The 23,517-nt window shown below is 44.2% G+C and overlaps 1 protein-coding gene across 10 annotated transcripts in view; it reads left to right on the forward strand.

Annotated features, from left to right (window-relative positions):
* Positions 1-23,517, forward strand: part of VPS13D (vacuolar protein sorting 13 homolog D) — a 252,930-nt gene that overhangs the window by 175,107 nt on the left and 54,306 nt on the right. For all 10 annotated transcript variants that reach the window (XM_059913516.1, XM_059913544.1, XM_059913555.1 and 7 more), the window contains 2 exons: positions 20,455-20,587; positions 23,316-23,511. In XM_059913516.1, the coding sequence (XP_059769499.1) occupies positions 20,455-20,587; positions 23,316-23,511 (329 nt within the window). The remainder of the gene's footprint in view (positions 1-20,454; positions 20,588-23,315; positions 23,512-23,517) is intronic.

Raw genomic sequence — 23,517 nt, forward strand, 5'->3', positions numbered from 1 at the left:
GACAGCTGACCAAATGGCGGTGCCTGAGTCCTGACCCTTTGCCGGGCCGGATGAAATCACCACCTTCCTGTCTGCAAATCATCACTCGGGTCCAAGCCCGCAGTCACCCAGTGGAGCCCCTCCACTTGCTTGTCGGAGCGAGATTGCAAAGAGTTAACACTTGTGCTTTTTCGGAAAGTTATCTGTGAAGAGTATTAGTTGTTTAATAAAGCGTGCCTGCCCTCCCAATGAACCCGCCAGTGACTCTGCAGCTGGGGTCATTCCAAGTTCACGCGGTGGACTTTTGACTGCCTTCTGTGTCTGTGAAAACAGTCGGCAGCTCCTGCGGGGATCATTCATTCAGGCCTGTAACACAAAACTATTGCCAATGGGCACCTGCTGGGGTGGCTTCCCAGGAGGGCTGGGAGGGAAGATACCAGACTCTTCAGGCATCTGCGGAGATAAGAGCAGCAGGGGCTCCACTGGGAGCCTGCTAATCTGGCTGCGCTTAGACCCCACTGCCCGGCCCGCAGGCTGGTGTCAGGATGTATTAGGGATCCCCAGCTGGGATGGGATGTGAGCTAATTAAAAAGGCCTTTTACAAAGAGGAGGGGGAGGGAGAGCGTGTGAGGAGGAGGAGGAAGAGGAGGAGGAGGAAGGAGGTTTGGAGCACATTCCCCAAATTTCTAGCACATTCTTTATTCCTCTCTTGTCCCTCAGAACAGAGGAAAACAAACTGAAGAGTCTGAACATTTGGTTATTTCTGATCTTAAATCGTTGTTCATTCTGCCTGGTACTATATTGGTTTTAGCTGCTGTATTTATGGAATTACATATGTTGATACCATTAGAGAGATTTTGCCACGTTCTCCCTGGAGACATCGTGCTCCTGAAATACTATAGGTGGAGTGCTTGAATTCTGCTCCTTTCCCTCCATTGATTCATCTGGGCAATAAGTACCTGTTGTGGCGTGTCCTAGGTTTTTCCCCTTTTCCTTGGAAAATCCATTTGCCAGCTGTAGGGGGTGCTGCGGGGAGGATCACATACATCAATCCACAGTAAGTGCTCTTATTAAATTTTGGTTGGTGAGATGGTGGTGGTGTGGTGCTGTGGTTTCAAATGTCAGAGCAAACGCCATCTTGAAAATGTTGTCAAGTACGAGCATAACAGTTCATTTTACAGTCACATTCACTTCCGGAAAAGTCACCTAAAAGTGTTTGATTACCTGTTCTTTTGTTTATTTAGCCTGTATATCCCTCCTCCGCCAACAAGCGGTGAACTAACTTATTATTTTTTTAATTTTATTGAAGTATAGTTGATTTACAATGTTGTGTTAGTTTCAGGTATACAGCAAAGTGAATCAGTTATATGTGTGTGTGTGTGTGTGTGTATATATATTCTTTTTCATATTCTTTTCCATTATAAACTAATTTATTTACAGACCAAGGGTACTTTTAAGTCTGTGGTATTTTCTTAATCTGCCTGGTAATGATACATTTCTTGAAAGCAGTTTTGTTCACACACAAACCCAAGCCTTTATTCTATCACTTCTGATACATTTCACATACACTTGACTGTGTGCAAAGAAACATTTAGATTAAGTTCGTACTACATGGTAACAATCTGAGGAAATTCCAGTCAAAAGCCAGCAACCTGTTTCCTTCATTCTGGACTGTTGGTGTATCTGGCTTTGTCTGTGTTCTGATAAACGGTAACCACAGCGTTAATTTTGTATTTCCTTGCATTTTGTCTCACATAATCTGTTCTCAGAGCTGACCAGGAGGCTTGTTCACTGCCATGCGATTCGTGAAATAGTGGGGTAATGAGCTTGATTGTGTGGAATATGTTAGTGTATTATGTGTAAGTGTTTAATTGATCTTGATTCCTGGGTATTGCTATATAGGAAACATGGGATAGATGCTATATGATTGCACAGTTGAGGGACGTTTTCAGTTTAAGCTGGTAGCTGAATGGGTATCTTTAGAAGTGCTGCTAGCTCATATTTACTGACTGCTTCACCGAGTACCAGGTACTGTTCTGAGTCTTCACATGAATGGACTTGTTTAATCTTCACAGTGACCCTTTGAAGTGCTGGTCCCTGTTGATACAAGAGGACACTGAGGCTCAGAGAAATTAAGTAACTTGCCCAAGGCTCTGAAGAGAGCCGGGCTGGGACCCAGGTTCTCTGACTCAGAGCCTGTACTCCTGGCCCCATCTGGTGCAAAAAGTTGCACTTGTCTAGTGGGCTTCATTCATGGACACATCTTCAATGTCAGATTTGCAGGGACTAACCATGTAAGGCTGCATTCTCAAGGGGGTGCCGAGAATCTGAGTCACCGTTTAAAGTCCCTCCCTGTAGTTCCCTCTGTCGTATGATTAGCCCTTTTGTAAGTGCTGCGCCGTCCAAGCCAAAGTGTGTGGCTGAGAATGAGGAAGTGCTCTAACCCTGTCCGAGGCACCTTGTGAAGGCATTTTAACTTCGTTCTAGCTCCACACTCTGGGCTGACTAGATATAGACTTAAGTGCAAAAAGCATAACCTCATATTAACAAATCTGTTACTTATTGTGCCTACACAGTAAGTTCACAACTGTCTATGAACAACTAAAAGCACCAGGATGTGTGCGAGGCACAGAGGAAACAAACATGAGCAAAACAAAGGTCTTCCCCCCTCTCCCCCCTCCCCCCGCACCCTGGTTCACAGTCCAGCGCGGGAGAAGGTCCCGTAAGTAATTGCGTGCGCGAACGCGTTCAGGTGCCAGGACAGAAGTCTGTGCAGGGCCAGTGGGGCACTAACGGAGCGCAGGCCTTTGTACCCAGGGAAGGAAGGCCTGCGCCCGACCTTGAAGTCATGGAGATGTTGGCCATGTGGGCACAGGAGGGCACAGGGCCTGGGGCAGCCCAGGCAGGAGGGACTCAGGGATGTGGAGCAGCTGCCCCAGCGCCAAGGTGGCGGGCCACTGGGACCAGAGAGCGTGCCGTGCCGTCAGCTGTCTATTCAGGGAAAGACTGGCCTGCCGTTTTACGTCCTTCTGTTTCCCTCCTCTTCCCTTACCGATGAGAAGTGAATTTCAAGGGGAAGAGACCTAACTGGATTTTTCACTTTTTAAGCCTAGTATCATTGTCATGATATGACCATAAATTGCATACACAAAATGTTAACTATTACTTTTTTGCAAGTATTTTTATGTATGTGAGCAGAGTAGCTGCACCTTTGACAGAGGCCAGAACAAAACCGACAGCCCCCACCCCTCCAGAAGAAAATAGACCTAACTTTCTTTTTGTATAATTAGAGCTAAAATCAAATCACGGCCCGTTCACAGCAGGCAGATTGCAAATCCAGCCAAACCATTCTTTCTGGCCAGAGTGACTCCGTCTAGTGCTAAGTCATGGACTGCCTCCGGCATTTCCAGTTACCCTACCTCCATCTAGATGTGGCAGAAAGTCACCCTCCCCGAAGCCCAGACAGACAAACCTCAGGGTCCTTGTTAAAGGAAAAGGAGGTATTTAGACCTCATTTAAAACAACTGGGCTAGAAGGGGAGGGGGGAGGGAGGAGGGAGGTGGTAGGCTCATTTTTTAACTGTGTTTTGGGAAATTAACTTCTCTGACCCCATTTGATCAGTCCATTAAACTGTTTCACCATTTTCTTTAGACAAAGCCAAATAGACATGACCTAAATTTGTGACGGAAGAGCGCATTATATATAGGAACGTGTTCCCCCAAACTTACCCTGCCCCTGTCCACTCCAGTCACTAGATCTTTCTCTGAAAATCCCTCCTTTCCTGTTTCCACGCAAGGCAAATGACAATGTCCACATTTTGATTTGGAATTTTAGTTTTTCATGTAGGATTCAAAGGGGACATTTATCTTGAGGTAGGAATGGCTACTGTTTCTCCACCAGTGTTCAGACTAAGGCTACATAAGTCCCTCGTTGACTTCTTAGAACTCTGGACCTCAGTGTTTTCCCTACACCCAAAATTGCGGTGCTGGATGGCGTCTGCCCGGCTCTCGGGGTGGGAGACAGATTGGGTCTTTGACTCTCAAGATTGAAGTTAGGTTGGACTGCTTGGCAAGCATGATAAAGAAAAGGTTCCTTGAGTGAAATCTGATAAAATGTCCATCAGGAATGGACTCTCCTCTCCCTTTCCCGACTCACCGTGGTGCCTGTTCTGTGGTTGTTTCACTGCCCTCATCACTCAGAGCTTGAGCATTTGTGAGTTGCCACTTGTGTCCTGGACTCGGTGGACTGAGTCACTTTCATAGGAGTTGGAGAAAATTACACATAAAACAGAATGCTGCTTCTTTACAGTTTTCCTGTGTTCTCACCACGTCATGGTTTATTGCTCTTTTCCATGGAAACTTTCTGTTTGGTGGGGAAACATGGTGCTACGTCCAGCATTCATTGACAACGTGAAGACCGGCATCTCACCCCCTCATCTCTGACAGATGGATAATTAGAGGATGAGACACGTTCCATCTTTTGGTGGAAGTTAACCAGTGTTGGGGTGTTAGTACCGTAGAGTCAACTGCTGAGTATATTCTCATTTGACTTTTCTCTCTGCAAGCATTTCCTAGCTTTAGGGTGGCGTACTAACCCCATTTTGGATGCCTGGGCTCTGAATCAGCACCGAAAGTTTTACATGTAAAGAATTAACATTTGGTCATTTCCTGTGAGCCCGACAGCAGTGCCAGGCACTTTACACCGTTTTAACCTTTCTTCTCCATTCTCCTTTCTTCCAGTTGCTCACATACCTTGGGGTCATCCTTGACTCAGCACATCCGTCATCTGTGCCGCCTGTGGACCTTCCCCTCCCACCCGCTGCTTCCACGCCATCCATCCCAGCGCTCAGCCCTGCCCTGTCTATTGTAGCAGGTTCTGTGTCCACCCTTCCTTCCCCCTTTCTCACTGCAGCTCTCGGTACAGCAGACGGAACTCAGATCGGGTCCTTCCTCCACTGAGCCCCCTCCAGTGGCTTCCCCTTTCACTCTGCAGAGAAGATTAAAGTCTGTGCAGTGATTTATAACGGACACATGGTCTGCCTCCCCCTGTACTTTTCTAACCTTGCCTTTTACCCACTTGTCACTCCCCACCTCACTTGGCTCCATCGAACTGACCTGCTTGCTGTTGTGTTGCTCAGCTGTCCCTCAGAACTTCTGCGTCAGGGTCTCTGCACCAGCAATTCTCTCTGCCTAGAATGTTCTATAACCCCATGGTTTTCACCTGCATTTTCTTTATCCAAATGTCACTTTGTCAGTGAGACTTCCTGGCGCCCCTCCCCCATCTAAAATTGCAGCCCCCTCTATCACTACCTCTTATCCTCCCTCCCTGCTTAATTTTTCACTTAACATTTACTACTGCTTTCATTTTGTATATTTATATTGTTTATTGTCTATGCAACTAGAATATAAACCCCAAGAGGGCCACAAGCCTTGTCTGTTTTCTTCACTGCTGCATCCCCAGCACTTAGAACAGTGCCTGGCACATAGTTGATGCAAAGTAAGTTTTTTGTTGATAGGAGGGAAGAAATGAAAGGAGGAAGGAACAGACAGACCCTGGGAGTTAGGCATTATCTCAGTTTATAGAAGGGACACTGAGAAGTCGCCGAAGATCACACAGCCAATAAGTGAAGCCAAAATTTACCCAAATGTGTGACTCCAGAACTTCTCTGGTTTCCTTTACATGTCTCGGCCTCACTTGTGACTGCTGTAAACATAGACTCTGTGAATTGTGCGCACAGATATAGCAATGTGAACGCGCTACAGTGCCTTAAAGGAAATACTTGGCCAGAATCTCCCAGTCTCCTCGATATCCTCTGGCACTCGATAGATAGAACAGAGGAAAACTTCTCAGCAAAGTTTTAAACCAGATACCCCTCAACATAAGGAAAGTGATTAGCACACGGAGCTGAAGAGATGAAAAAGGACACGTTTTTGAAAATACGGACTTTCAAGTCAAACCAGTGAGCAGTCTTTTTGGTCATTTATTCCCAAAGCTCCTGTGGGTTCATTCCAGGTGCACTAGGGAGACCAGCACCTGTCCATTCCCTAGTTGCACTGTCGTGTACGCATCCGTACCCTGTGCCTGGCCCTGTCCCTCGCCCCGGGGAAACAGAAGTGGACCAGACAGTCAGGACTTGAGCGGCGTGCCTTCAGCAAGCGTCTCTCCCCTTTGAGCTTAAAGGACTCGTTTCAGTGGATTCCTAGAGTGAGGTTTTTGTTTTGTTTTGTTTTGTTTTGGGGGGGGGGGACAGTCTCCCAATTTTATTTTCTCATCTTGTTCCATGAAGTTCTGAGGTTCATTTTAAGTCCATTTGGCATTCTTCTTTTGGTAACATAGGAAGTTGAGACACTTATCTGAAGATTAAGAAACATCCAAGGCAATGATGTCCTGTTTTCCTGCATCTCTGACCCTTATAGACTTTACAGCAGTTGTTAAGGGTTAGGATTAGAGGTTCAAGGTCCTCTGAGAGGCCCCATTCCTATCCATCAGCAAAGCCACAGGCACCCTCTGAAAAGACATGGTAGGGGTTCCGTACATTTCAGAGAGTTCTTTGTGCCTTGTTTCCCACCTTTTGCCTTGGACTGTAGATGGTTTTTCTTTTCTTCCCTGGATGCTGCCTCTTGGATACATCCTCAAGCTCGCGTTACACCTGCAGCCCAGGAACATGCCTGGGCTCCCGCTTGTCTGGGAGAGGTGCTAAGAAATCAGGCATTAACTGCTACTGAACATGCTCCCCTGTGTTTCCAGTTATGCCCAGACTTATGGGTATTGAGGGGACACCATTGTATGTTTTGATCCCTGATTTGTGTTATTTGCTATAGGAACATGCCTTCAGGACCTTCATTTAATAGAAAAAGAGACAGTGATGCCGTATCTTTTAAGAGAGATGGGCACAGAGGGAAGAAAATGGATGAATAATAACTTGAGTGGAAGGGAAAGTTAAAGGAAGGCATTTTTAAGATTGAGCAGATTCAATTGTATCTGTCATTCTGAGAAGAAGAAGCCAGAAAGACTGAAGATACAAGAGAAAAAAGGATTGATTGAGCGATATCCAAGACAGGGTCTCACAAGAGCACAGAGGAAGGGTCTAGCTTTAGGAAATAGCTCACTTATTCAATTTAAGGTGGGGGGGGTAAGGAAAGAGGTTTTTTTTTTCCCTTAGTGAAGTAGAATCTATCATTTCTGTGAAGTGGGACTGGGGTTAGGCGCTAGTGAGTTGAAAAAGAATGCAAAGCAAATCTTTATTTTGCTCTAACAGCGTTCCAGGCACTGTCTGGTGGTATGGTACGAAGATGACCAAACCTCCCTGGCTCTCTGTCATTGGAGCATGCACTTCAAGCCTTTCAGCATGCTGCAGCCCGTGTAGCCTTGTGAGAAAAACAGATACAGCATGTTTACATGACAGTCGGATACCCATACTAATAAAGCTACACTCAGAAGGAGTACAGCAGCGATAACCCTGCAGGCTTGTATGCAGGGAGAGGCCATTCAAAGGCTGCGGAGACATCCGTGACGGCTGACCTGAAGTTGAAAAGTCATAGACCTGGAGCCATTCCTGCTTTGCAGGGGAACGATAAGAGTAGTAACTGATGGGGGTACGTCCCCGTAGTTAACTTTCTACCCACCTTTCTACTAGATGTTTCCATCTTGGGTAACAAAGGCCTTTCTTCCTAAATGCAGACCAATGCCTTTCATCTATTATTTTCTGCTCACGTGAATAGCAGCTATTTGCAATATATTATTGATTATCTGGGAAATAATTGAAATTTAAGATTTGGGTATCTTTTTGAGTTTAATTTTAATTTCATAAGCTGTGTCCTTAAACATTTTCTTGTAGAGTCAGACCTCTAAACCAGCACTCTCCAATTGAAATATAATGTGAGCCACACTTGTAATTTAAACTGTTCTAGAAGTCCCATTAAAAAAGTAAAAAGAAGCAGATGCAATTATTTTTAATATTTTTATTTAGCCCATTATATCCAAAATATGATCATTTCAACTTGTAATCAATATGTAAAAATAATTGAGATGTTTTACATTCTTTTTTTCATCTTAAGTCTTTGAATTCCAGTATGTATTTCATACTTAATACCATATCATAACTCGTACTGATCACATTGTAAGTGCTCAGTGGCCTCCTGTGGCATGTGGTCACCTTATTGGACAGTTCAGCTCTAAAGTAAGAAATGAAACTAAAGTCATATGATGTCAACTTGTAGCACGTGTTTGAAGAGAAGAGTTTCAAGTCCGTGTGGTGGACTCGATTATGTTAATATGCAAGCCCTCATTTCTCTCCACCTCTTTTTAGCCAGCTTCTTGTCCTTTTACTGAGGGGTTCATTTCTAAGATTCTCCTTGCTTTTAGTGGAGGAAAGAAGGTACTGAATGGAGAAAGGACCTTTATACAGTCTGCTTTTGTCTCCATCATTGCAATGAGAAGTTTTCTACAAGATTCTAATAAATAGCTGTCCAAATTACCTTTATTTTTTTCCTTAGGTTGTTTCTTTCTGTTTTTTCACTTTTCCTGCCTGAGTGGCAAAATTTAGAAAACATTCTGGTTTTGATGTCTTTGAATATGGTGATATTTCAAATATAGGCATAATTTTAAAGAAGTTAATTTTTATTTTAAAAAGTGAATTCTGCCTTTGGTGTCATGTTTAGAAAACAAGTACCGTAAAATTTTTTTTTGATTATGGAAGAGTCATACATAGAGTATCATATAGTATATGTATACTTTAAAGAACTATCAAATGAATACCAGGACCTATCATTCAGCTTAAACTAGAATATTATATTAATAGAATAGAACATATTAGTACTTCTGAAGCCTCCCTGATCACGTTTCCTTCCTTCACTTCACACCCTGAGGTAATTACCTCTGTCCCAAATTTTGTGTTAATCACATCTTTTCTGTATGTAGTTTTACCTTATTTGTATGTGTCACCAAACAGCTTTGCCTGTTTTGAACTTACATACAAAATCAAACTAAATATATACTCTTGTGACCTTTTTATTTTAACTCGACATTACGTTTTGGAGATCCATCCATGCTGATATGTGTGCCTGTAGCGCATTCATTTTCGTGGCTATATAGTATTCCATTGTATGGATGTGTCACAATTTATTGACTTTACTGTTAAGACATTTGGACTGTTCCAGTGTTTTGCTATTGTGAACAGGGTTGCTGTTCACATTCTTGTTCATGTTTCCGGGAGCACGTGTGCAGAGTCTCTCCATTATATACTGAGGAGCAGAGTTACTGAGTCATAGAATATTTATTTGTCCCATCTTTGTGTCTTTTTTATTTTTCTTCTCAGACAATACAAGGTCCTTATAACACTTTACCTCCATTAATGCTTTTTTTTCCCCCCTGGAAACATCTTTATTTCACCTATCTCTTTGAAAGACATTTTTACTGAATTTAGAATTCAGGATTGGCAAATTTCTTTCAGCCCCTGAATAATACCATTCTGTGATGCTCCATTATTTCTGTTGGAACAGCTGCCAGTATTATTGCTGCTCTTCTGAAGGTGATATGTCTTTTATCCTGTGACTCTTTGTCTTTAGTTTTTAATGATGACGTGCCTAGATAGGGTTCTCCCGTTTAGGATTTGTTGAACGTCTTTAATTTGTAGAGATTTGGGGAAATTTTTGGCTTGTGTCCCTTCAGGTAGCACTTCTGCCGCTTTCTCACTCTTTCCTCCTGTGACTCCAATTAAATGGAAGTTGGACTTTTAAAACCATGTCCCGTGCGTCTCTTATGCTCTTGTTTTTCTTCATGCTTTGATCCGGATATTTTCTGCTGACTTACTCTCTAGCTCACTAATCCTTTTTGGTGCTCTGTCTGCTCTCCTGGTTTCATCCATCTATTAACATCTTAATTTGAGTTCTCTGCTAAAATTCTCCATCTTTCTATAAATTTTTTTGAACATTACTATCATTCTATTTTAAACTCTGTGTCTAATAACTCTAATGCCCAAATCTGTAGTAAGTCATCTTGTCTGGGTTTTTTTCTTAGTTTTCAGTCCTTTTTTTTGACTTCCATATCTGGTAGTTTTTATTGAATGCTGGGTGTTGTGTAAGAAATGTTTTAGAGGCTCTGCCTGATGTGATTTTTCTCTGGAGAGGATTTATATTTCTTCATCCTTCTCCTTTCAAGTGTCCAGTGCTTTGATTTCCCCTCATGTGCATTCCCCTGCAGAACTTATGTTCTGAGCTTTTCATTTGCAGTGAGGGGTATATAACAGCAAGGATTTTACAGAGGGACTTATATTTCAGTACAGATCAGAGCCTGATGCTCAAAGAGAAGAATCGTGGGGAAGGATGGTCAATGGACAGGAATGTGTGGGGCGGGTAGAGACTATATCAGCCTTAACTCCTGAAGTTATAACAGAGATCCTTAAGGAAACTTCATCCTAAAGAATCAGTTCTGTTTCAGCAAGAAAATGGGTGAATCTTTTTTACAAACAAGGGTTAATTAGCTTTCTGCTAGGTTGCAAGTACAGTGAACCAGAGCCCCTATTTTTCTATCTTTCTAGTAATTGAAGGTTTTCTTTTAAAAGCAACACAAGACATCAGAATAGGTCCATTAAGTCACCTTTGAAAGGGCAGCTTTTGAGTTAAGTGGATTGTGTTTTCTTCCTCATTCCAGGACTTGTTTTTTAGACCTGAAATCTGTTAACCTGGGAATGCCTAATTCAGCAGGATTTTAAAACACCAGATCTGCAGGAAGTAGATGGGTGTGAATTCTGAATGTTCTCTCCCAGGTCATCTTTTGTGGGGTTGAAGGATATTAAAGTTAGGAATGCCTACTAAAAGGCCACTAAGGAATCCAAGGGACATCCCAGGCAAATGCCAGAGGTTTCTGAGGAGCCAAACTGCAGTTTTTAAATTTTAGTCCTTCTGAAGGGTGGGGACCTTTGAGTCTGTTTTTAAAAGAACCTTCTTGTGGCCTTTCTTTGAGCCTGGGATCAAGCCAGGTCTCAGGAGAAATGAGCTAGGACTCAAGTACCTTGGCGCTGGGCTGCCTCCATTCACACCCCAACCCCCCAGGAGAGGCTCACCCTCCCTTGTTCTCCCAGGTGCTGAAGCCCAGTTCCCCGTCTGCTGTCTTCTCCCTCTCGCATCCATCACGCTTGCTGCTGAACGACCTCCCTGACAAGTGAAGAGTTGGCCTTTGTATCTCTAGCTCCATCCCATCCACCCCCATATAGTGCGGTTAGTAGGAAGAAACAGCACCTTAGTGTCCACTGTGAACATTGTATTCGTCTCAGATTGGGGGAGGTGGGCTTGGGGAGGAGCAGAGCAGCAGCAGAGATGGAGAGGAGGGAAGTGAAGCACGAGCTGGAGGAGCCCTTCTTACCCTAGGAGCACGGTTGGGCTTTGCTGATTCTCTCCCCGCAGCCCTCTTAGCTTTCCCTCCCCCATCGCCCACCCCCTTGTATGTGTGTCTCCACACGTCAGTTACTGACACACACAGCAGCCCATGCCAGAGCGACAACCTCTGTGCAGCTAGATTTGCTTGACCACATCAGCTCTGACGGAGTAAATCTCTTAGCTTTGGTGCTCCACCTCCTTCAGCAGATCCTTCTGTGAGAAGTGGGGTGGGCAGGCCTCTTCACAGGCAGGAACCCTTGCAGTCACGGGTCCCAGTCCCCACCCAGCGTGGCTTCCGTCTTTCTCCCCAGCTGTAAGTGGTACCCGAGCACGGTGACCTGATGTGGTGTAACGTGATCCACGCGGTGGGCATCCACAGAGCCTCCTCTTTATCTGGGGCCCGTTTCAGATGTGAGAGTGAGAGCTTTGGGGAAAGGGGGAGATGGATTTTAGGCCGCATGGCCTAGGGCAAAGTGTGGCTGATGGAAAGGGGTGGGGTGTCTGAGTTGGGGTACTGATCAGGAAAGGGGACTGGAGGCTGACCCTCTTTCTTATCCAGGGATTTGCATGTCATTTTTGGGAAACTTTTACACTTCTGTCAGCTTCCTTCCTTTGTCGCCACCACTGCTTGGGAAAGGAAAGATGTCTACCTGGTGTCTCTATAAGATTTTCACGGGCATTCAGGAAGAAATTTTCCTTGGAGACAATAACAAAAATCACAGTTGGGTTCTCTCCATAGATTATCCAGTATCGAATATATGTGGATACTTAGTGGCTTAGCAGGCTATTGTTGGAGATAATCACGGTCTTTCCAGTTTTTTTTTTTTTTCCTTCTAGCTTTATTGAGATATACTTGACGTACAGCACTGTAAACATTTAAGGTGTACAGGAAAATGATTTGACTTAAATATTACATCCATCATGAAATAGTTACCAAGTAAATTTGGTGAACATCCATCATCTCATAGAGATACAGAAGAAAAGAAAGGAAAAATATTTTTTTCCTTGTGATGAGAACTCTTAGGATTTACTCTCAACTTGCGTATATAACACACAACCATGCTAAATATATTAATCGTGTTGTACATTACATCGCTCGCACTTAACTTGTTTTATAACTGCAAGCTTGTACCTTTTTACCACCTTTGTCCACTTCCTCCTCTCCCCACCTCTGCCTCTGCTAACCACAAATCCGATCTCTTTTCCTATAAGTTTGTTTGTTTGTTGAAGTGCAATTGACTTACAGTTCCTGGTACACAGCATAGGGATTTGATATTCCTGTGTATTTCAGAATGCTCACATTCACGTCTAGTTACCATCTGTCACCACACGAAGATATTACATTATCATTGACTACATTCCCCAAGCTGTACATTTTATTCCTGTGACTCATTTATTTTGTAACTGGAAGCTTGTACCTCTTAATTTCCCTATCCTATTTCACTCATCCCCCACCCATGGTCTTTCCAGTTTCCTCTGTACAACTGGATAATAATAGAGTCCACTTCATAGGGTTGTTGTGAGGATTAAACTAATAAATGATTTCATAGATGCCAGATCCTTAGGACAATGCCTGATATGCAGTAAACATTGTTGGCCTGTGTTTACAATTCTAAAAGTTATGCTATGGTCTTCAGCAGTTGGAAGCTCTCCTTTACCTATTCTGCTCATACTCACTTAAAACTTCACTTAGTTGAAGAAACTGGTTGGGTACAGATTTCTTTCTAAAAAAAAATCTCATCATGATATTTCAAACCCTTGAAACACACCTGACTTTTTCAGTAAGAAGCTCAGCTTGTACTGGTGCCTAGCATCTGTGATTGTCCTCTATGATGTCACCCTTCTCCTTTCTTCCCAAGCTTTTGGTATTAAAGAGAATATATCTATTCATTTGAAATACAAAGTACATTACAAGAATGAAGTCCTTGTGACTGGGAATGAGATAAGCTCGAGCTTCTTTTCTATTGTGAAATGTTCTGTTTCTGAATTTCTGCATTTTGAGAGTCTAGTCTATTTATAATTGACTTCTTTATGCTTTCCTTTGTTCCAGAATGGGCATAAGGTGACTCCTATATTACAGGATGAGACACGCAGCGTTCAGTTGGGGAGGAACAGGGAGTGGAGCATTCATTAGAAGAAAGAATAAGATTTGCAGTAATAACCCTTGGCATTTACACATTGCTTTGTATTTTTGCCCCAAGTACTTTTAAAACTAAGGTCTCTTTGGATTAACCCAGCAACTCCGTGGATAGCATCCTCCCTGTTTTACAGATGAAGACACTGATCCCTAAGGAGGGTGTGTGTTTTGCTCATGTCCATCCGGCTGACACTAGTGACAGAGTTGGGATCAGTGACAGAGTTCGGATCCTTGCTACCCAAAGCCTGTGTGGTTTCCTAGCGTTGAAATAATTTATCTGCCAAATCAGGCATTATGGTGTGAACCACCTCGGAGAGATTTTTCCCACATCTCAGTCTGTCTCTCGCTTCAGTACTGAGGTGCGGGCCATTTATGCGCATTGAAAACCTTGTTGGCATGGCAGATGGAGGCCTCAAGGGGTGGGAAGGTTATTCCCCTTGGCTAGCACTAATTGTAGGGAAACCCACCTCTGGCTTCCCTCCGTGTGCTGCAGGGGGTTTTCAGCGGTAGATAAGTGGGTGCCTGGCGCCTCAGCACGATCCCCTTCCCCTTCTTGGGGGAAGCCTACGACGAGGCCTGGCTGGTCCAGAGCTAAAGCTGGGACACCGCCCCGTCCGCAGCTGTGTTCAGATATGCGTCCTGCCCACATGATCCTTTATAATTGATGTAGAAAAAAAGGGAGAATTGGACTTGACAGACATGATACTTGTCTGTTGTCGAAAATCAGTCTTCCTGATGCTACCCGTGCGTATTCTGTTTATTTCTGTGCTTTAGCCTTTTAGCAAACTCTACCAATCCTTTTTAAAGGAAAAGCAAAATCCTATTATGAGAGTGCTTCAATCCACTCTGAGCTTCTAGATTAATCTGAAACAACATCTGAGTTCACAGCTGGGTCAGGAAGAGCAAGAGAGACTTGCCAATTCAGCAGGCGTGTGTCTTGGGCTAGTTAAGAACCAGGCCAGCCTTGAGGTCTGCCTTTGTTGCTTTTATGTTCAGACCTTGTGTGCTGAGATAATTCTGGGTGGTTTTGGATAACTTTGTTTCTTAACTGGAAAGGAGTGTCTGTTGCCTGATAAGTGTTTACCCATGAAATAGCAACATGGTGTATGTCTTAGGGTAGGAGGGCTTTTAGATCTCCAGAGCTCTCTGCCCGCCCCCCCCCAAAAAAAAAAAACCCAAGGTCACTGGTTTAGGCATGTTAGCTGGAATAGAATGCCAATCCTAGCTTTAAAATGTCTTTATTATTCTTATTCAGGGTCTCTTTTCTGGATTCCTTCCCCTTTCTCTTTTTGCCTTAAGGGCTATACATAATCATAACCAAGTAGAACTGAAAAAAGACAAACCTGCCCCACTTCTAGTGGATAGAGATCTGGGGTCCAGAAATGCCTCTTTCTTGCCAAACCTCAACTTGTTCCATGCCTTTTTTTTTTTTTTTTTTTTTAAATGCCGGTCCCCAGTCCCAGCCTGCCCCCTCCACCATTTGGCCGAGTGAGGACTAGCTGTTTGGTTTGCCTTGTGTTGGTGACAGATACCCACTACTTGTTGGATCACATTCTCCTTTAACTCTGCCCTGTTCACAAGTATCACAAAAGGGTTTTTCAATGTTAAGGCAAAACTCATACTCCAAGCATCATTTTTAACTGTGGCTGTTTTAGCAATATGAGTGAAGCGGTGAAGACCTTAGTTTTGAAGCGCCTTAGGTCTTACATGACTTATAGGAGGTTTTCCTACTAGTATTCTGGCAGAGTCAAAAACAACTCTGCAGTTTAAGCCTCCAGACTGCTTGTAAGAAACTTGTAAAAATTGATGACCTCCTGTGTGCCAGGCATTTTGCATTATCTCCTTAACCCTTCAAAGCAGCCCTTTAGACTGTTTTTCTCAGAACCAAACTGAGGTTCCAGGAAGTTAAGCAGCTTTCACCAGCTTGCACAGTAAGGACTTGACTCCTTTGCCCCTGCCTTTTGACTGTGTCATGGCGGCACCCCCAGAGTTCACGGCGCCCTTCTTTCAGGCACCATATAGCTGGGGTTCTGGGTTTCCACGTTCTAGCATAGCTTGTTGCAGGCCACGGCGGCTGAGACCTGCAGCCGTACAGCCTTACGCTGGACGAAGGACCCTCCCTCACACACAAACTCCTAATACTTCTCTACCTTTTCCCGTTCTGCGTGGGTCACATCGGCCCTGGTCACAAGGAAGATGCTGTCATCAGCAATAAGTCAGTGGAGCAAGGATACTAAAGAGGAAATTTCCATTAGGTAAATAACTGTGAAAGAAGAACCCCAGAGCAGGGGGAGAAATTCAAGCCCAGGCTTCTGTTACACTGGCCAAATATCTTTGGCATCCCATGCTTGCTGAATCTCCTAAAAGGGTCAGGAAAACTGATAGGACGAAACAGAGGGACACAGTGTAAATTTTTTCTCTTGCATCATTCCAGCATCTACTTGAATTTCAGTTTTATAAAATCAGCTGTTCTGAGCCCAGCCCCAAGCCCAGGCTAATTTGCAGTGGCTCCATTTCTGTAGACAGCGGGGTTATTTTTGGAAGGTGGGGTATTGACACGTGGTGTGTGTCAGCTACACAGTAGAACGGGCATCTTGAAGTACTTCTGGGATTTTTACCCCCTTGCTGAAAATACGGCTTTATAGAAATTAATGACTTCGGACTGTGGCCGGAATTCACGAGTGTGGCATGTGCTAAAGCGTCCTTCAGTGAAAGAAGGGGGGAAATCACTGTTGTTCTTGCAAGGGTAATAGCAGGTTTTCTGAAGGACATCCTGTTCCTTAAGAACCTTTCATTTTAGCTAGGACAGTATTCACTTGCAGCCTTAAGTTTTTTGTGGACTTGAAATGGCTACCAAGTGAGCTATATTGACCTAAGTCCCTGTAAATGCTCCTTCTGGTGTTGAGGTGTAGCTCACACTGAGTGGAGTTACGAGTTATCTACAGATCACCCTCCAATTGCTAGCTCATGCTGTCTGCTCTGGTGCTTCCGTCCCCGACAGCTTCCGCTGTACCGGGGACACACCTGCCAGATGCTTTATGTGCTCACTGTCTCATTTAATCCTCACAACAACCCTGCGGAATCCGATTGTACCCATTTTGCATATGAAGAAATTGAAGTTTGGATAACTCAATACTGTTTTTCTTGAGTGCTTCGTGTATTAGGCTCTGTGCTAAGTGCTTTGCACGTTTTATCTAATCCTTATGGCATCCTTGTAGATGGCCATTCTTATTCCCATTTGAAGATGGGGAAACAGAGGCTCACAGAGGCGAAGTTACTTGTCCATGATCTCGCAGCTATTAAATGTCACAGTCAGAATTTGAACTCACGTGTGAATGTCTTTCCCTTATGTCACTTACTTACCTTCTTGGAGGAGAGAGGCAGAAACCACTTGTGATTTATGCTTCTCCTTCACAAGCCTGGGGCACAGTAGGGTTCCGTACATGTTTGACTGATGAGTTGTTTGGGTGCAGAGCTGGATTGGACTTGCTCGTATCCTGATGATTTTCAGCTTTCCCTCCAGTGCCTCTGGGACTGGTTTTCCTTTGTTTGAGTATCTGCCCCCAGGCTTCATTTCCCATTTGGAGCATCTGCTATGAAAAAGTTACAGCCTGAGTTCGATTTTCAATGCATATGGCTTTTCTTTTTAAAATGCAGAGGCAGAACTGGGGTGGGTGGTGAAGGATGTCCTGCACCAGCGACTCCCACATGATGTTGTAGCTCTCATGGGCATCTGCGCTCTGTTTGGATGATCATTTTCAAAGTCAAGGACATGTGTGAAACAACACTTCCAGCCTCAGAGAAGACCAGTTCTAGAGGGCACCCATAAAGAGTGCTTACTGGAATCACCTCCCTCTACAGCCCATGTGTTCTCACCCTTTGAGGGAGAAATAAGATACGGGGTGTGATTTACTTTCCCACTGAGGTGGGGAATGAGAGATGGAATTAAGGATGACTAAGTGCTCCCACAGTGAGAGAAGGCCACAAGCTTTGTGGTGCCCTGGATTCAATACTCAGAAGCCCAGTGGACTGGCCTGAAGCCCAGCCTCTGACCCTTCATCTGGCTGGCTTCGGTTTAGTTCCTATAAAATGTCTCTCCCTGTAAAATCTTATTAACCTCTCATCAGTATGGGTTTGGTCGGATCATGGATTTTCTACATCATTGCAAGTTTTCTGAGTTCTCAACGTCACATTTCTAGGGGTGAAGACTTTTGTAGTCATTTCCTGTTAATACAATATCTTTGTACCCTTTACTTCCACTCACAAGTGACAAAAGACAAGCCCAGTTGGCTTTCACAGTAATATTTTAATAGCTAGAGAGGTGGTAATTCAAATGGAATCCCTAGAGTAAGCGGAGTAGGTGTGGGCACCTTTCCACGGCAGTGGTGAGGCCCCTGAGAAGCACATGGAAGAATCCAGCATTTAGAGGGACGAGTGATCTCTTAGGTCATCTTATCCCATCTTCCTGAGGTCAGTGTGGTGTTTTTGTACAGAGAACACCCAAGACCGGTTGGTGCTGGGGTGCCAGGGCTGCTGCAACAGAATCAACTGGCAGTTAAGCTTCGTCATAGGCTCCCTCATAGACCTTGGATATTAAACTTGTTTTATTGATGGACAGGGGTCAGTTATAGGAAAGGGGTTGGTACTGTGCAGTTTGCCTGGATTGTTCCCCCATTTTCTCTTAGGGGGGAAAAGTATTATGAGGTTTTTAACTTCTTCCTAGTCGACTGCCAGGTAAACAGGACCTTAATTTAATATCCTTTCCAGGGAGATCTCTCTTCTGCAGGAAGGTAAGAGTTGAACCGCCCTCTCACCTTTTCTGTGATATCAGGGAGAGGCATTTTTGTCCACACCCTAAATGAGGACCACTGGCAACCTACATAATTCCAGAACATAGCAGGAACTCTTTCCAAAACAAGGGTCACATTTTTCTCTCCTCACTTGATTCCCAAGTGCGTGAACTTTGTGTTCCAGGTTCTTGTTGTAGCTGTTTCATGTATGGAATTGTTATCTTCCTAACGAGACTGTCATTTTTGAGAATAGGTCCAAGGCTGCTATTCATTTGTATCCTCAGCAGTACCTAAATCTGTGCTGGGCCCAGAGTAAGTGCTTAATAAAGACATTCTAACTTGGATCATAGATCACAAACTGTCAGAGCTGGAAAGGATTTTGGAAACCACCAAGTCCAACACTCTAATTTTATAAATGGTACCACTCCAAAAATTCACTTTGGAGGCTGGTGTTTATCTGCTGGAAAGAGAGGGTTTTTGTTTTGTTTTGTTTTGTTTTGTTTATGTTAAAGCCTAGTGCAAATGACCATAAATCTAAACCTTTGAAAGGCTTTCTTCAAATGGTGCAGGATGTTCCTCCTTGGACTCTGACTAATAACAACAGTAAGAATGCTAACTAGATTCCATACCCTGAGCCGCTGTCACTGATTCTTTTAGCCACATGACAGTGTCAGGACGATCTCCATTCTCCAGATGCCGAGAGGGGGTTGCTGCGGTCAGGCACCTGGCTCAGGGTCACGTGGCCACCGGAATGGTTGAGACTAGAATCTGGTTTGGCCAGACCCCCAAGCTCGTGGCCCACAGGGCCTCTCAAGTGGGATCCCCCACTTAATACAGAATCCCATGGTGTCTCCATCCTAAAGGAAAGTGTAAAATCACTTTTCATTAACTTCAGTTCTCTAATTAAACAGGGAGTGACAGGGAAGGTTAGGCAAAAAGCAAGTAATGATAAGGATTGCATGTCCAGAAAGGTCCGTGATCACTGCCCGAGATCATAAAAGCTTTTGGTCAGAGGGAAAGGAATGAGAGCTCCCAAGTCTTGCTCCAGGAACCGTTGCTTTACATGGAACTGCTGTTTCTTCCCCTAGTCTCTCTTCTGTGCCCAGAACTCACCTTCCCTCGTCTCGTCTCTCGTGTCAGAAGCCTCAGGACTGATGGCTTTCAGGGCAGATCTGTGTGCCCCTCCTTGCCAAAGCAGGATGTGCTTTGTGCTGGCCAGGCTGCCAGCGTACCGGCTCCTCATGGCAGGCTGTTTGCCTGGAGTCTTTCCTCTGAGCTTTGTATCTAAATAACATTCCTGTGAGTTTTCTAAAAGGTTAGTCCTGGGTCATTGGCACTTAAACGACTTGTTTTGGTAGATCCTTCTCGAGAAGGTTAATTACATATTTGATATCCTTCCCTTTTTATGTCTGAATGATGAGGATAAGTACCCTGTGGTTTATTAACTGTCACTTTAAACCTTTTCAAATTGTCTTGTGACAAAACAGAGTTTTATGTCCTTTTTATCCAGCTTTGATGGATGAGACAGCTTCTCTGGTTAAAGTATGCCAGGATAAATAAAATCTCTCTCTGATTCGTGGGGGAGGATTTTGCATTTGAAGTCATGAGTTCAAGTCTGCCACTTTGTATGAAAGGTAACCTAACCTGTTAACCTTTCCATAGACTTTGTTTTTCTTTTGACAAGCGGAGCTGGGCACCTAGGCACTTGGTAACTGTTGAATAAGTGAAAGAAAAGGCATCTCAAAATGGGGATGCCAAATCCTGAAGCAACAGTTGGCCACATTTCTATTTTGAATCCCACTAATTCTTAAGGCAAAGAGCCTCTGTCCTTACCGTTATAGAATCCCAAAGCTCACCTCTCCTCCCCCAGGCCATTTTGTTATACCTTTAATTTTTCAGTAAGTTTGCAATAGGACTGTGAAAGGTAAATGTCATTATGGACTTTTAGTAGTTGTTTGCAAACCTTGTGTCCACCTGTGTAAATGTCCCACAATTTGTTATGTGTCCAGTGCTTGAAAACCACTCTTCCGGGACACACAGTATATGTAATTCAGCAATTAATCTCTCTCTCATTCAGTATTTACTGACTCCCGGCTAAGAGCAAGGGAAGGTATTTATTTAAAATAATTAAAACAGTAAAAAGTCTTTTCCTTCTGTTTTGTATTCCTTCCAGTTTGCGGGGACGTTGTCAGATGGCTTAGGGAAGACGATGGACAATCGCCATCAGTCGGAGCGGGAGTACATCAGATACCACGCGGCCACGAGTGGCGAACACCTTGTAGCTGGCATCCACGGCCTGGCTCACGGTGAGTCATGTGATATCAGGCCGCGGAAGAGTGGCTCTTCTGCCCCAGTTCCTCGGAGGTGCCTTTTGCCCATCCAATTGCAAGAGGAAACCCTAGCTTGGTATCTGGGTGTGCCTGAAAGCCCTCCAAGCTCTCTTGTTCTATCCTCCCTGGGTTGAAATGTTACAGCCAGTGAGAACTCTTCATTCATTTTCAAAATGTTGTGCACATTGCAGTTCCTTCCTGTTCTCTGGCTTCTGTCCCCAAAGTGTCCTAAGGTGTAAAGATCGGAACTCCTTTTTAGAATATAGGACTGCTGCTTCCAGACTTGCCTTCTGGTTACAGATTATTCCTTCCAGAGAAAGCAAAATGTGAAACTGGCTGCCAGGTTTGTGGCCCAGACGTTTTTGAGTCTTGTATAAATGCACATTCACAGGGATTATGAATCCTTGTGCCGAAGAGATGTAGGAGATGGCATGAGTGTGTTAAGTCTCTGAATTTGTTTGAATTCTGATTTTTAATGTTTCAGTCTGACTCATTTGCCTTTTGTTGCATCAACAACTTCTCAGCATGGCGTTGAAGGCCCCTAGGAAAGTAAACCCAGCCAGTTCTTCCCTCCACTGTCCCCCAGCCACACTATATTTCAGCCACCCAGAGCCACGTCCTGCTCCCCAGACATGCCTCCAAGTCCTTGATCACTCATGTTTCTTCTGCCCTCCCCTCCTCTGCCTCACTTTCTTGCCTTTCATAATCCTACTCCACCTGCAAGCCCCAACTCAGATGACGTTTGCCCAGCTCCACTGTCCGCAGTTAGAATCGATGATGATTCGAGCACACAAGGCAGTCTGGGTTGTGTATGTAGCCAGCTCTGTGTGTCTTGCTTTCCTGATGGGCTGCGAGGGCCAGGAGAGCATAAAGACCACCTCTAGTCATGTTTGTACTTGGGCAGAGCCTCACGTGATGCCTGGCGTATAGCTCATGCTTAGTAATGGTTGTAAACTGAACTGTTGGTACCAGATTCTTAGGAATAGTCTGAAGCTATCAGAAGTTATATCAACGTTAATCAAGTCTTGATTGTCTGCATTTGGAGGAAAAAAGAAGGAATAGACATAATAAAAAATCATGTTTTTCTTAGTTTTTGTTTATCAAGTTTCCTAATGGTGAGGATTGGATCAAAATACCTCTGCTTTTCCTCAGCCTGCCCAACTGGAAAGCGAGCAGCCCCCAAGGAGACATCAAGCTAGAAGTAAAATTTGGCTGAAATTGATCTGTTTATGGACTTTAAAAGTTGATTGTTGGGCAGTCATTTGGGGTTAAAGATTTAATCATTCTTTCTAGTAACTGTAATTCAGAGGACTGTTTTGTTTTTTTTTTTTTAATGAGTATAAAGTGCTCTGCTGTGTGTACTTGTCTTTATCTGTCCAGCATCCTTGTGATGCAGAGAGAAAGCATGGCTGTCCTGACTTTTTAGATGGACATGCCAGTGTGCCGAGAAAATGAGTGATTGGCTCAAGGCTGTAAAATCCCTTCCAACCAAGGATCCTTCAGATAATATGTACAACACCTCCAGGAGCCAGTTAGGCCATTCTAAGACCAAGAAGCAGTGGCCTCATCCAAGGAGGACCCATTAAGCTCTGGGATATATGAAAGCAGTAGCCTAGAGTGAGATCCTTCCTTCAGGATGAAAAAAAACCCTTAAAAGATAACAAGAACCAGAAGCAATTGAATCTCCTTGGTTTAAAAACTGGGAGTCATGCTCCGTTCTCCCTGTAGGCCCTGCTTGACCCAGGTTTAGTAATGTTCTGTCTCTGTCATGAGCTTTGTTCAAAAGTTTGGGAAAGGCATATTGCCTCACTGGAGCAAATGGGCCCAGGATGCAAAAGAAATGTTGTGAATTGTTAGTACATTCTCACCCAAGGAATTTCCTTTACCAATTTGTCTCGCTAGAGCTGAAGCGTCTAGAGAGTCCTCATACCCCCACTGTCAAAGGGTAAACACCCTGTGAGTGTCCCTGGCACAAATCCTGGAAATGCTTCTTCCCTGCAATGCCTGTGTCCTCTCCAGCCTTTGCCAACTTCTGGCCACTTTTGAGGCTCTTTAAGGTCACTGTTGTCAACTTTCAAAATGTTTGGAATGTCTTTTTGACTTAGGTTGGTCTTTTGAACTGGCTGCATTGAGGGTCCCTGCTGGCTTTGGCAGCTTTGGGGGTGCCCTTCATCAAGGCTTCACCCTTTACTCTGATCGCCTGCACCTGTTCAGCAAAGTGTGCAGTAGCTTTACCCCATTTCAGACATTCGGTGGTGTTTACCAGTCACACAGTATTCTTTGAAAACTGAGGATTTATATTTAGTCATCTCTCCACCTTATGTTTTATGGGATCCCAACTTTCCCCAAGGGCCCTATTTGCTAGTCTGTTGATTTAATCCTGCCTCTCTTGATTGCCCATATGCTATTCAAGCTCTGGAATTAAAAAGTAGTCACTGTTAACCTCTTAGCTTTTCTTTGATTCGTTTAAAAGTGAAACGCGCTTTACTTCTGACCAATATGTAATGTATATTCTCTGACTCTAAACTCAGTGGGCAGGTCTGCTGCCTCCCCATCTTGAGTTGGCCTGCCTGTGGCCTATCAAGAGATTGACATTATGCCCCTAAGTTTACCTTGCCAGGTGCATGGAATTGAGGGGTTTGTCTTTAAATGCTTTTGCTTTTGTCCTTGGCCAGCTTACAATAGCCCTTGTCTTTTCTGCTAGGTATCATCGGTGGACTGACCAGTGTTATAACCTCAACGGTGGAAGGTGTGAAAACAGAAGGGGGTGTCAGCGGTTTCATATCTGGCCTTGGGAAGGGGCTTGTTGGCACTGTAACCAAGCCAGTGGCAGGCGCCCTGGACTTTGCATCAGAAACAGCCCAGGCGGTGAGAGACACAGCCACACTTAGTGGCCCCAGGTCAGT

The sequence above is a fragment of the Balaenoptera ricei genome, chromosome 1 (assembly GCF_028023285.1).
Source record: "Balaenoptera ricei isolate mBalRic1 chromosome 1, mBalRic1.hap2, whole genome shotgun sequence".
Taxonomy (NCBI): Eukaryota; Metazoa; Chordata; class Mammalia; order Artiodactyla; family Balaenopteridae; genus Balaenoptera; species Balaenoptera ricei.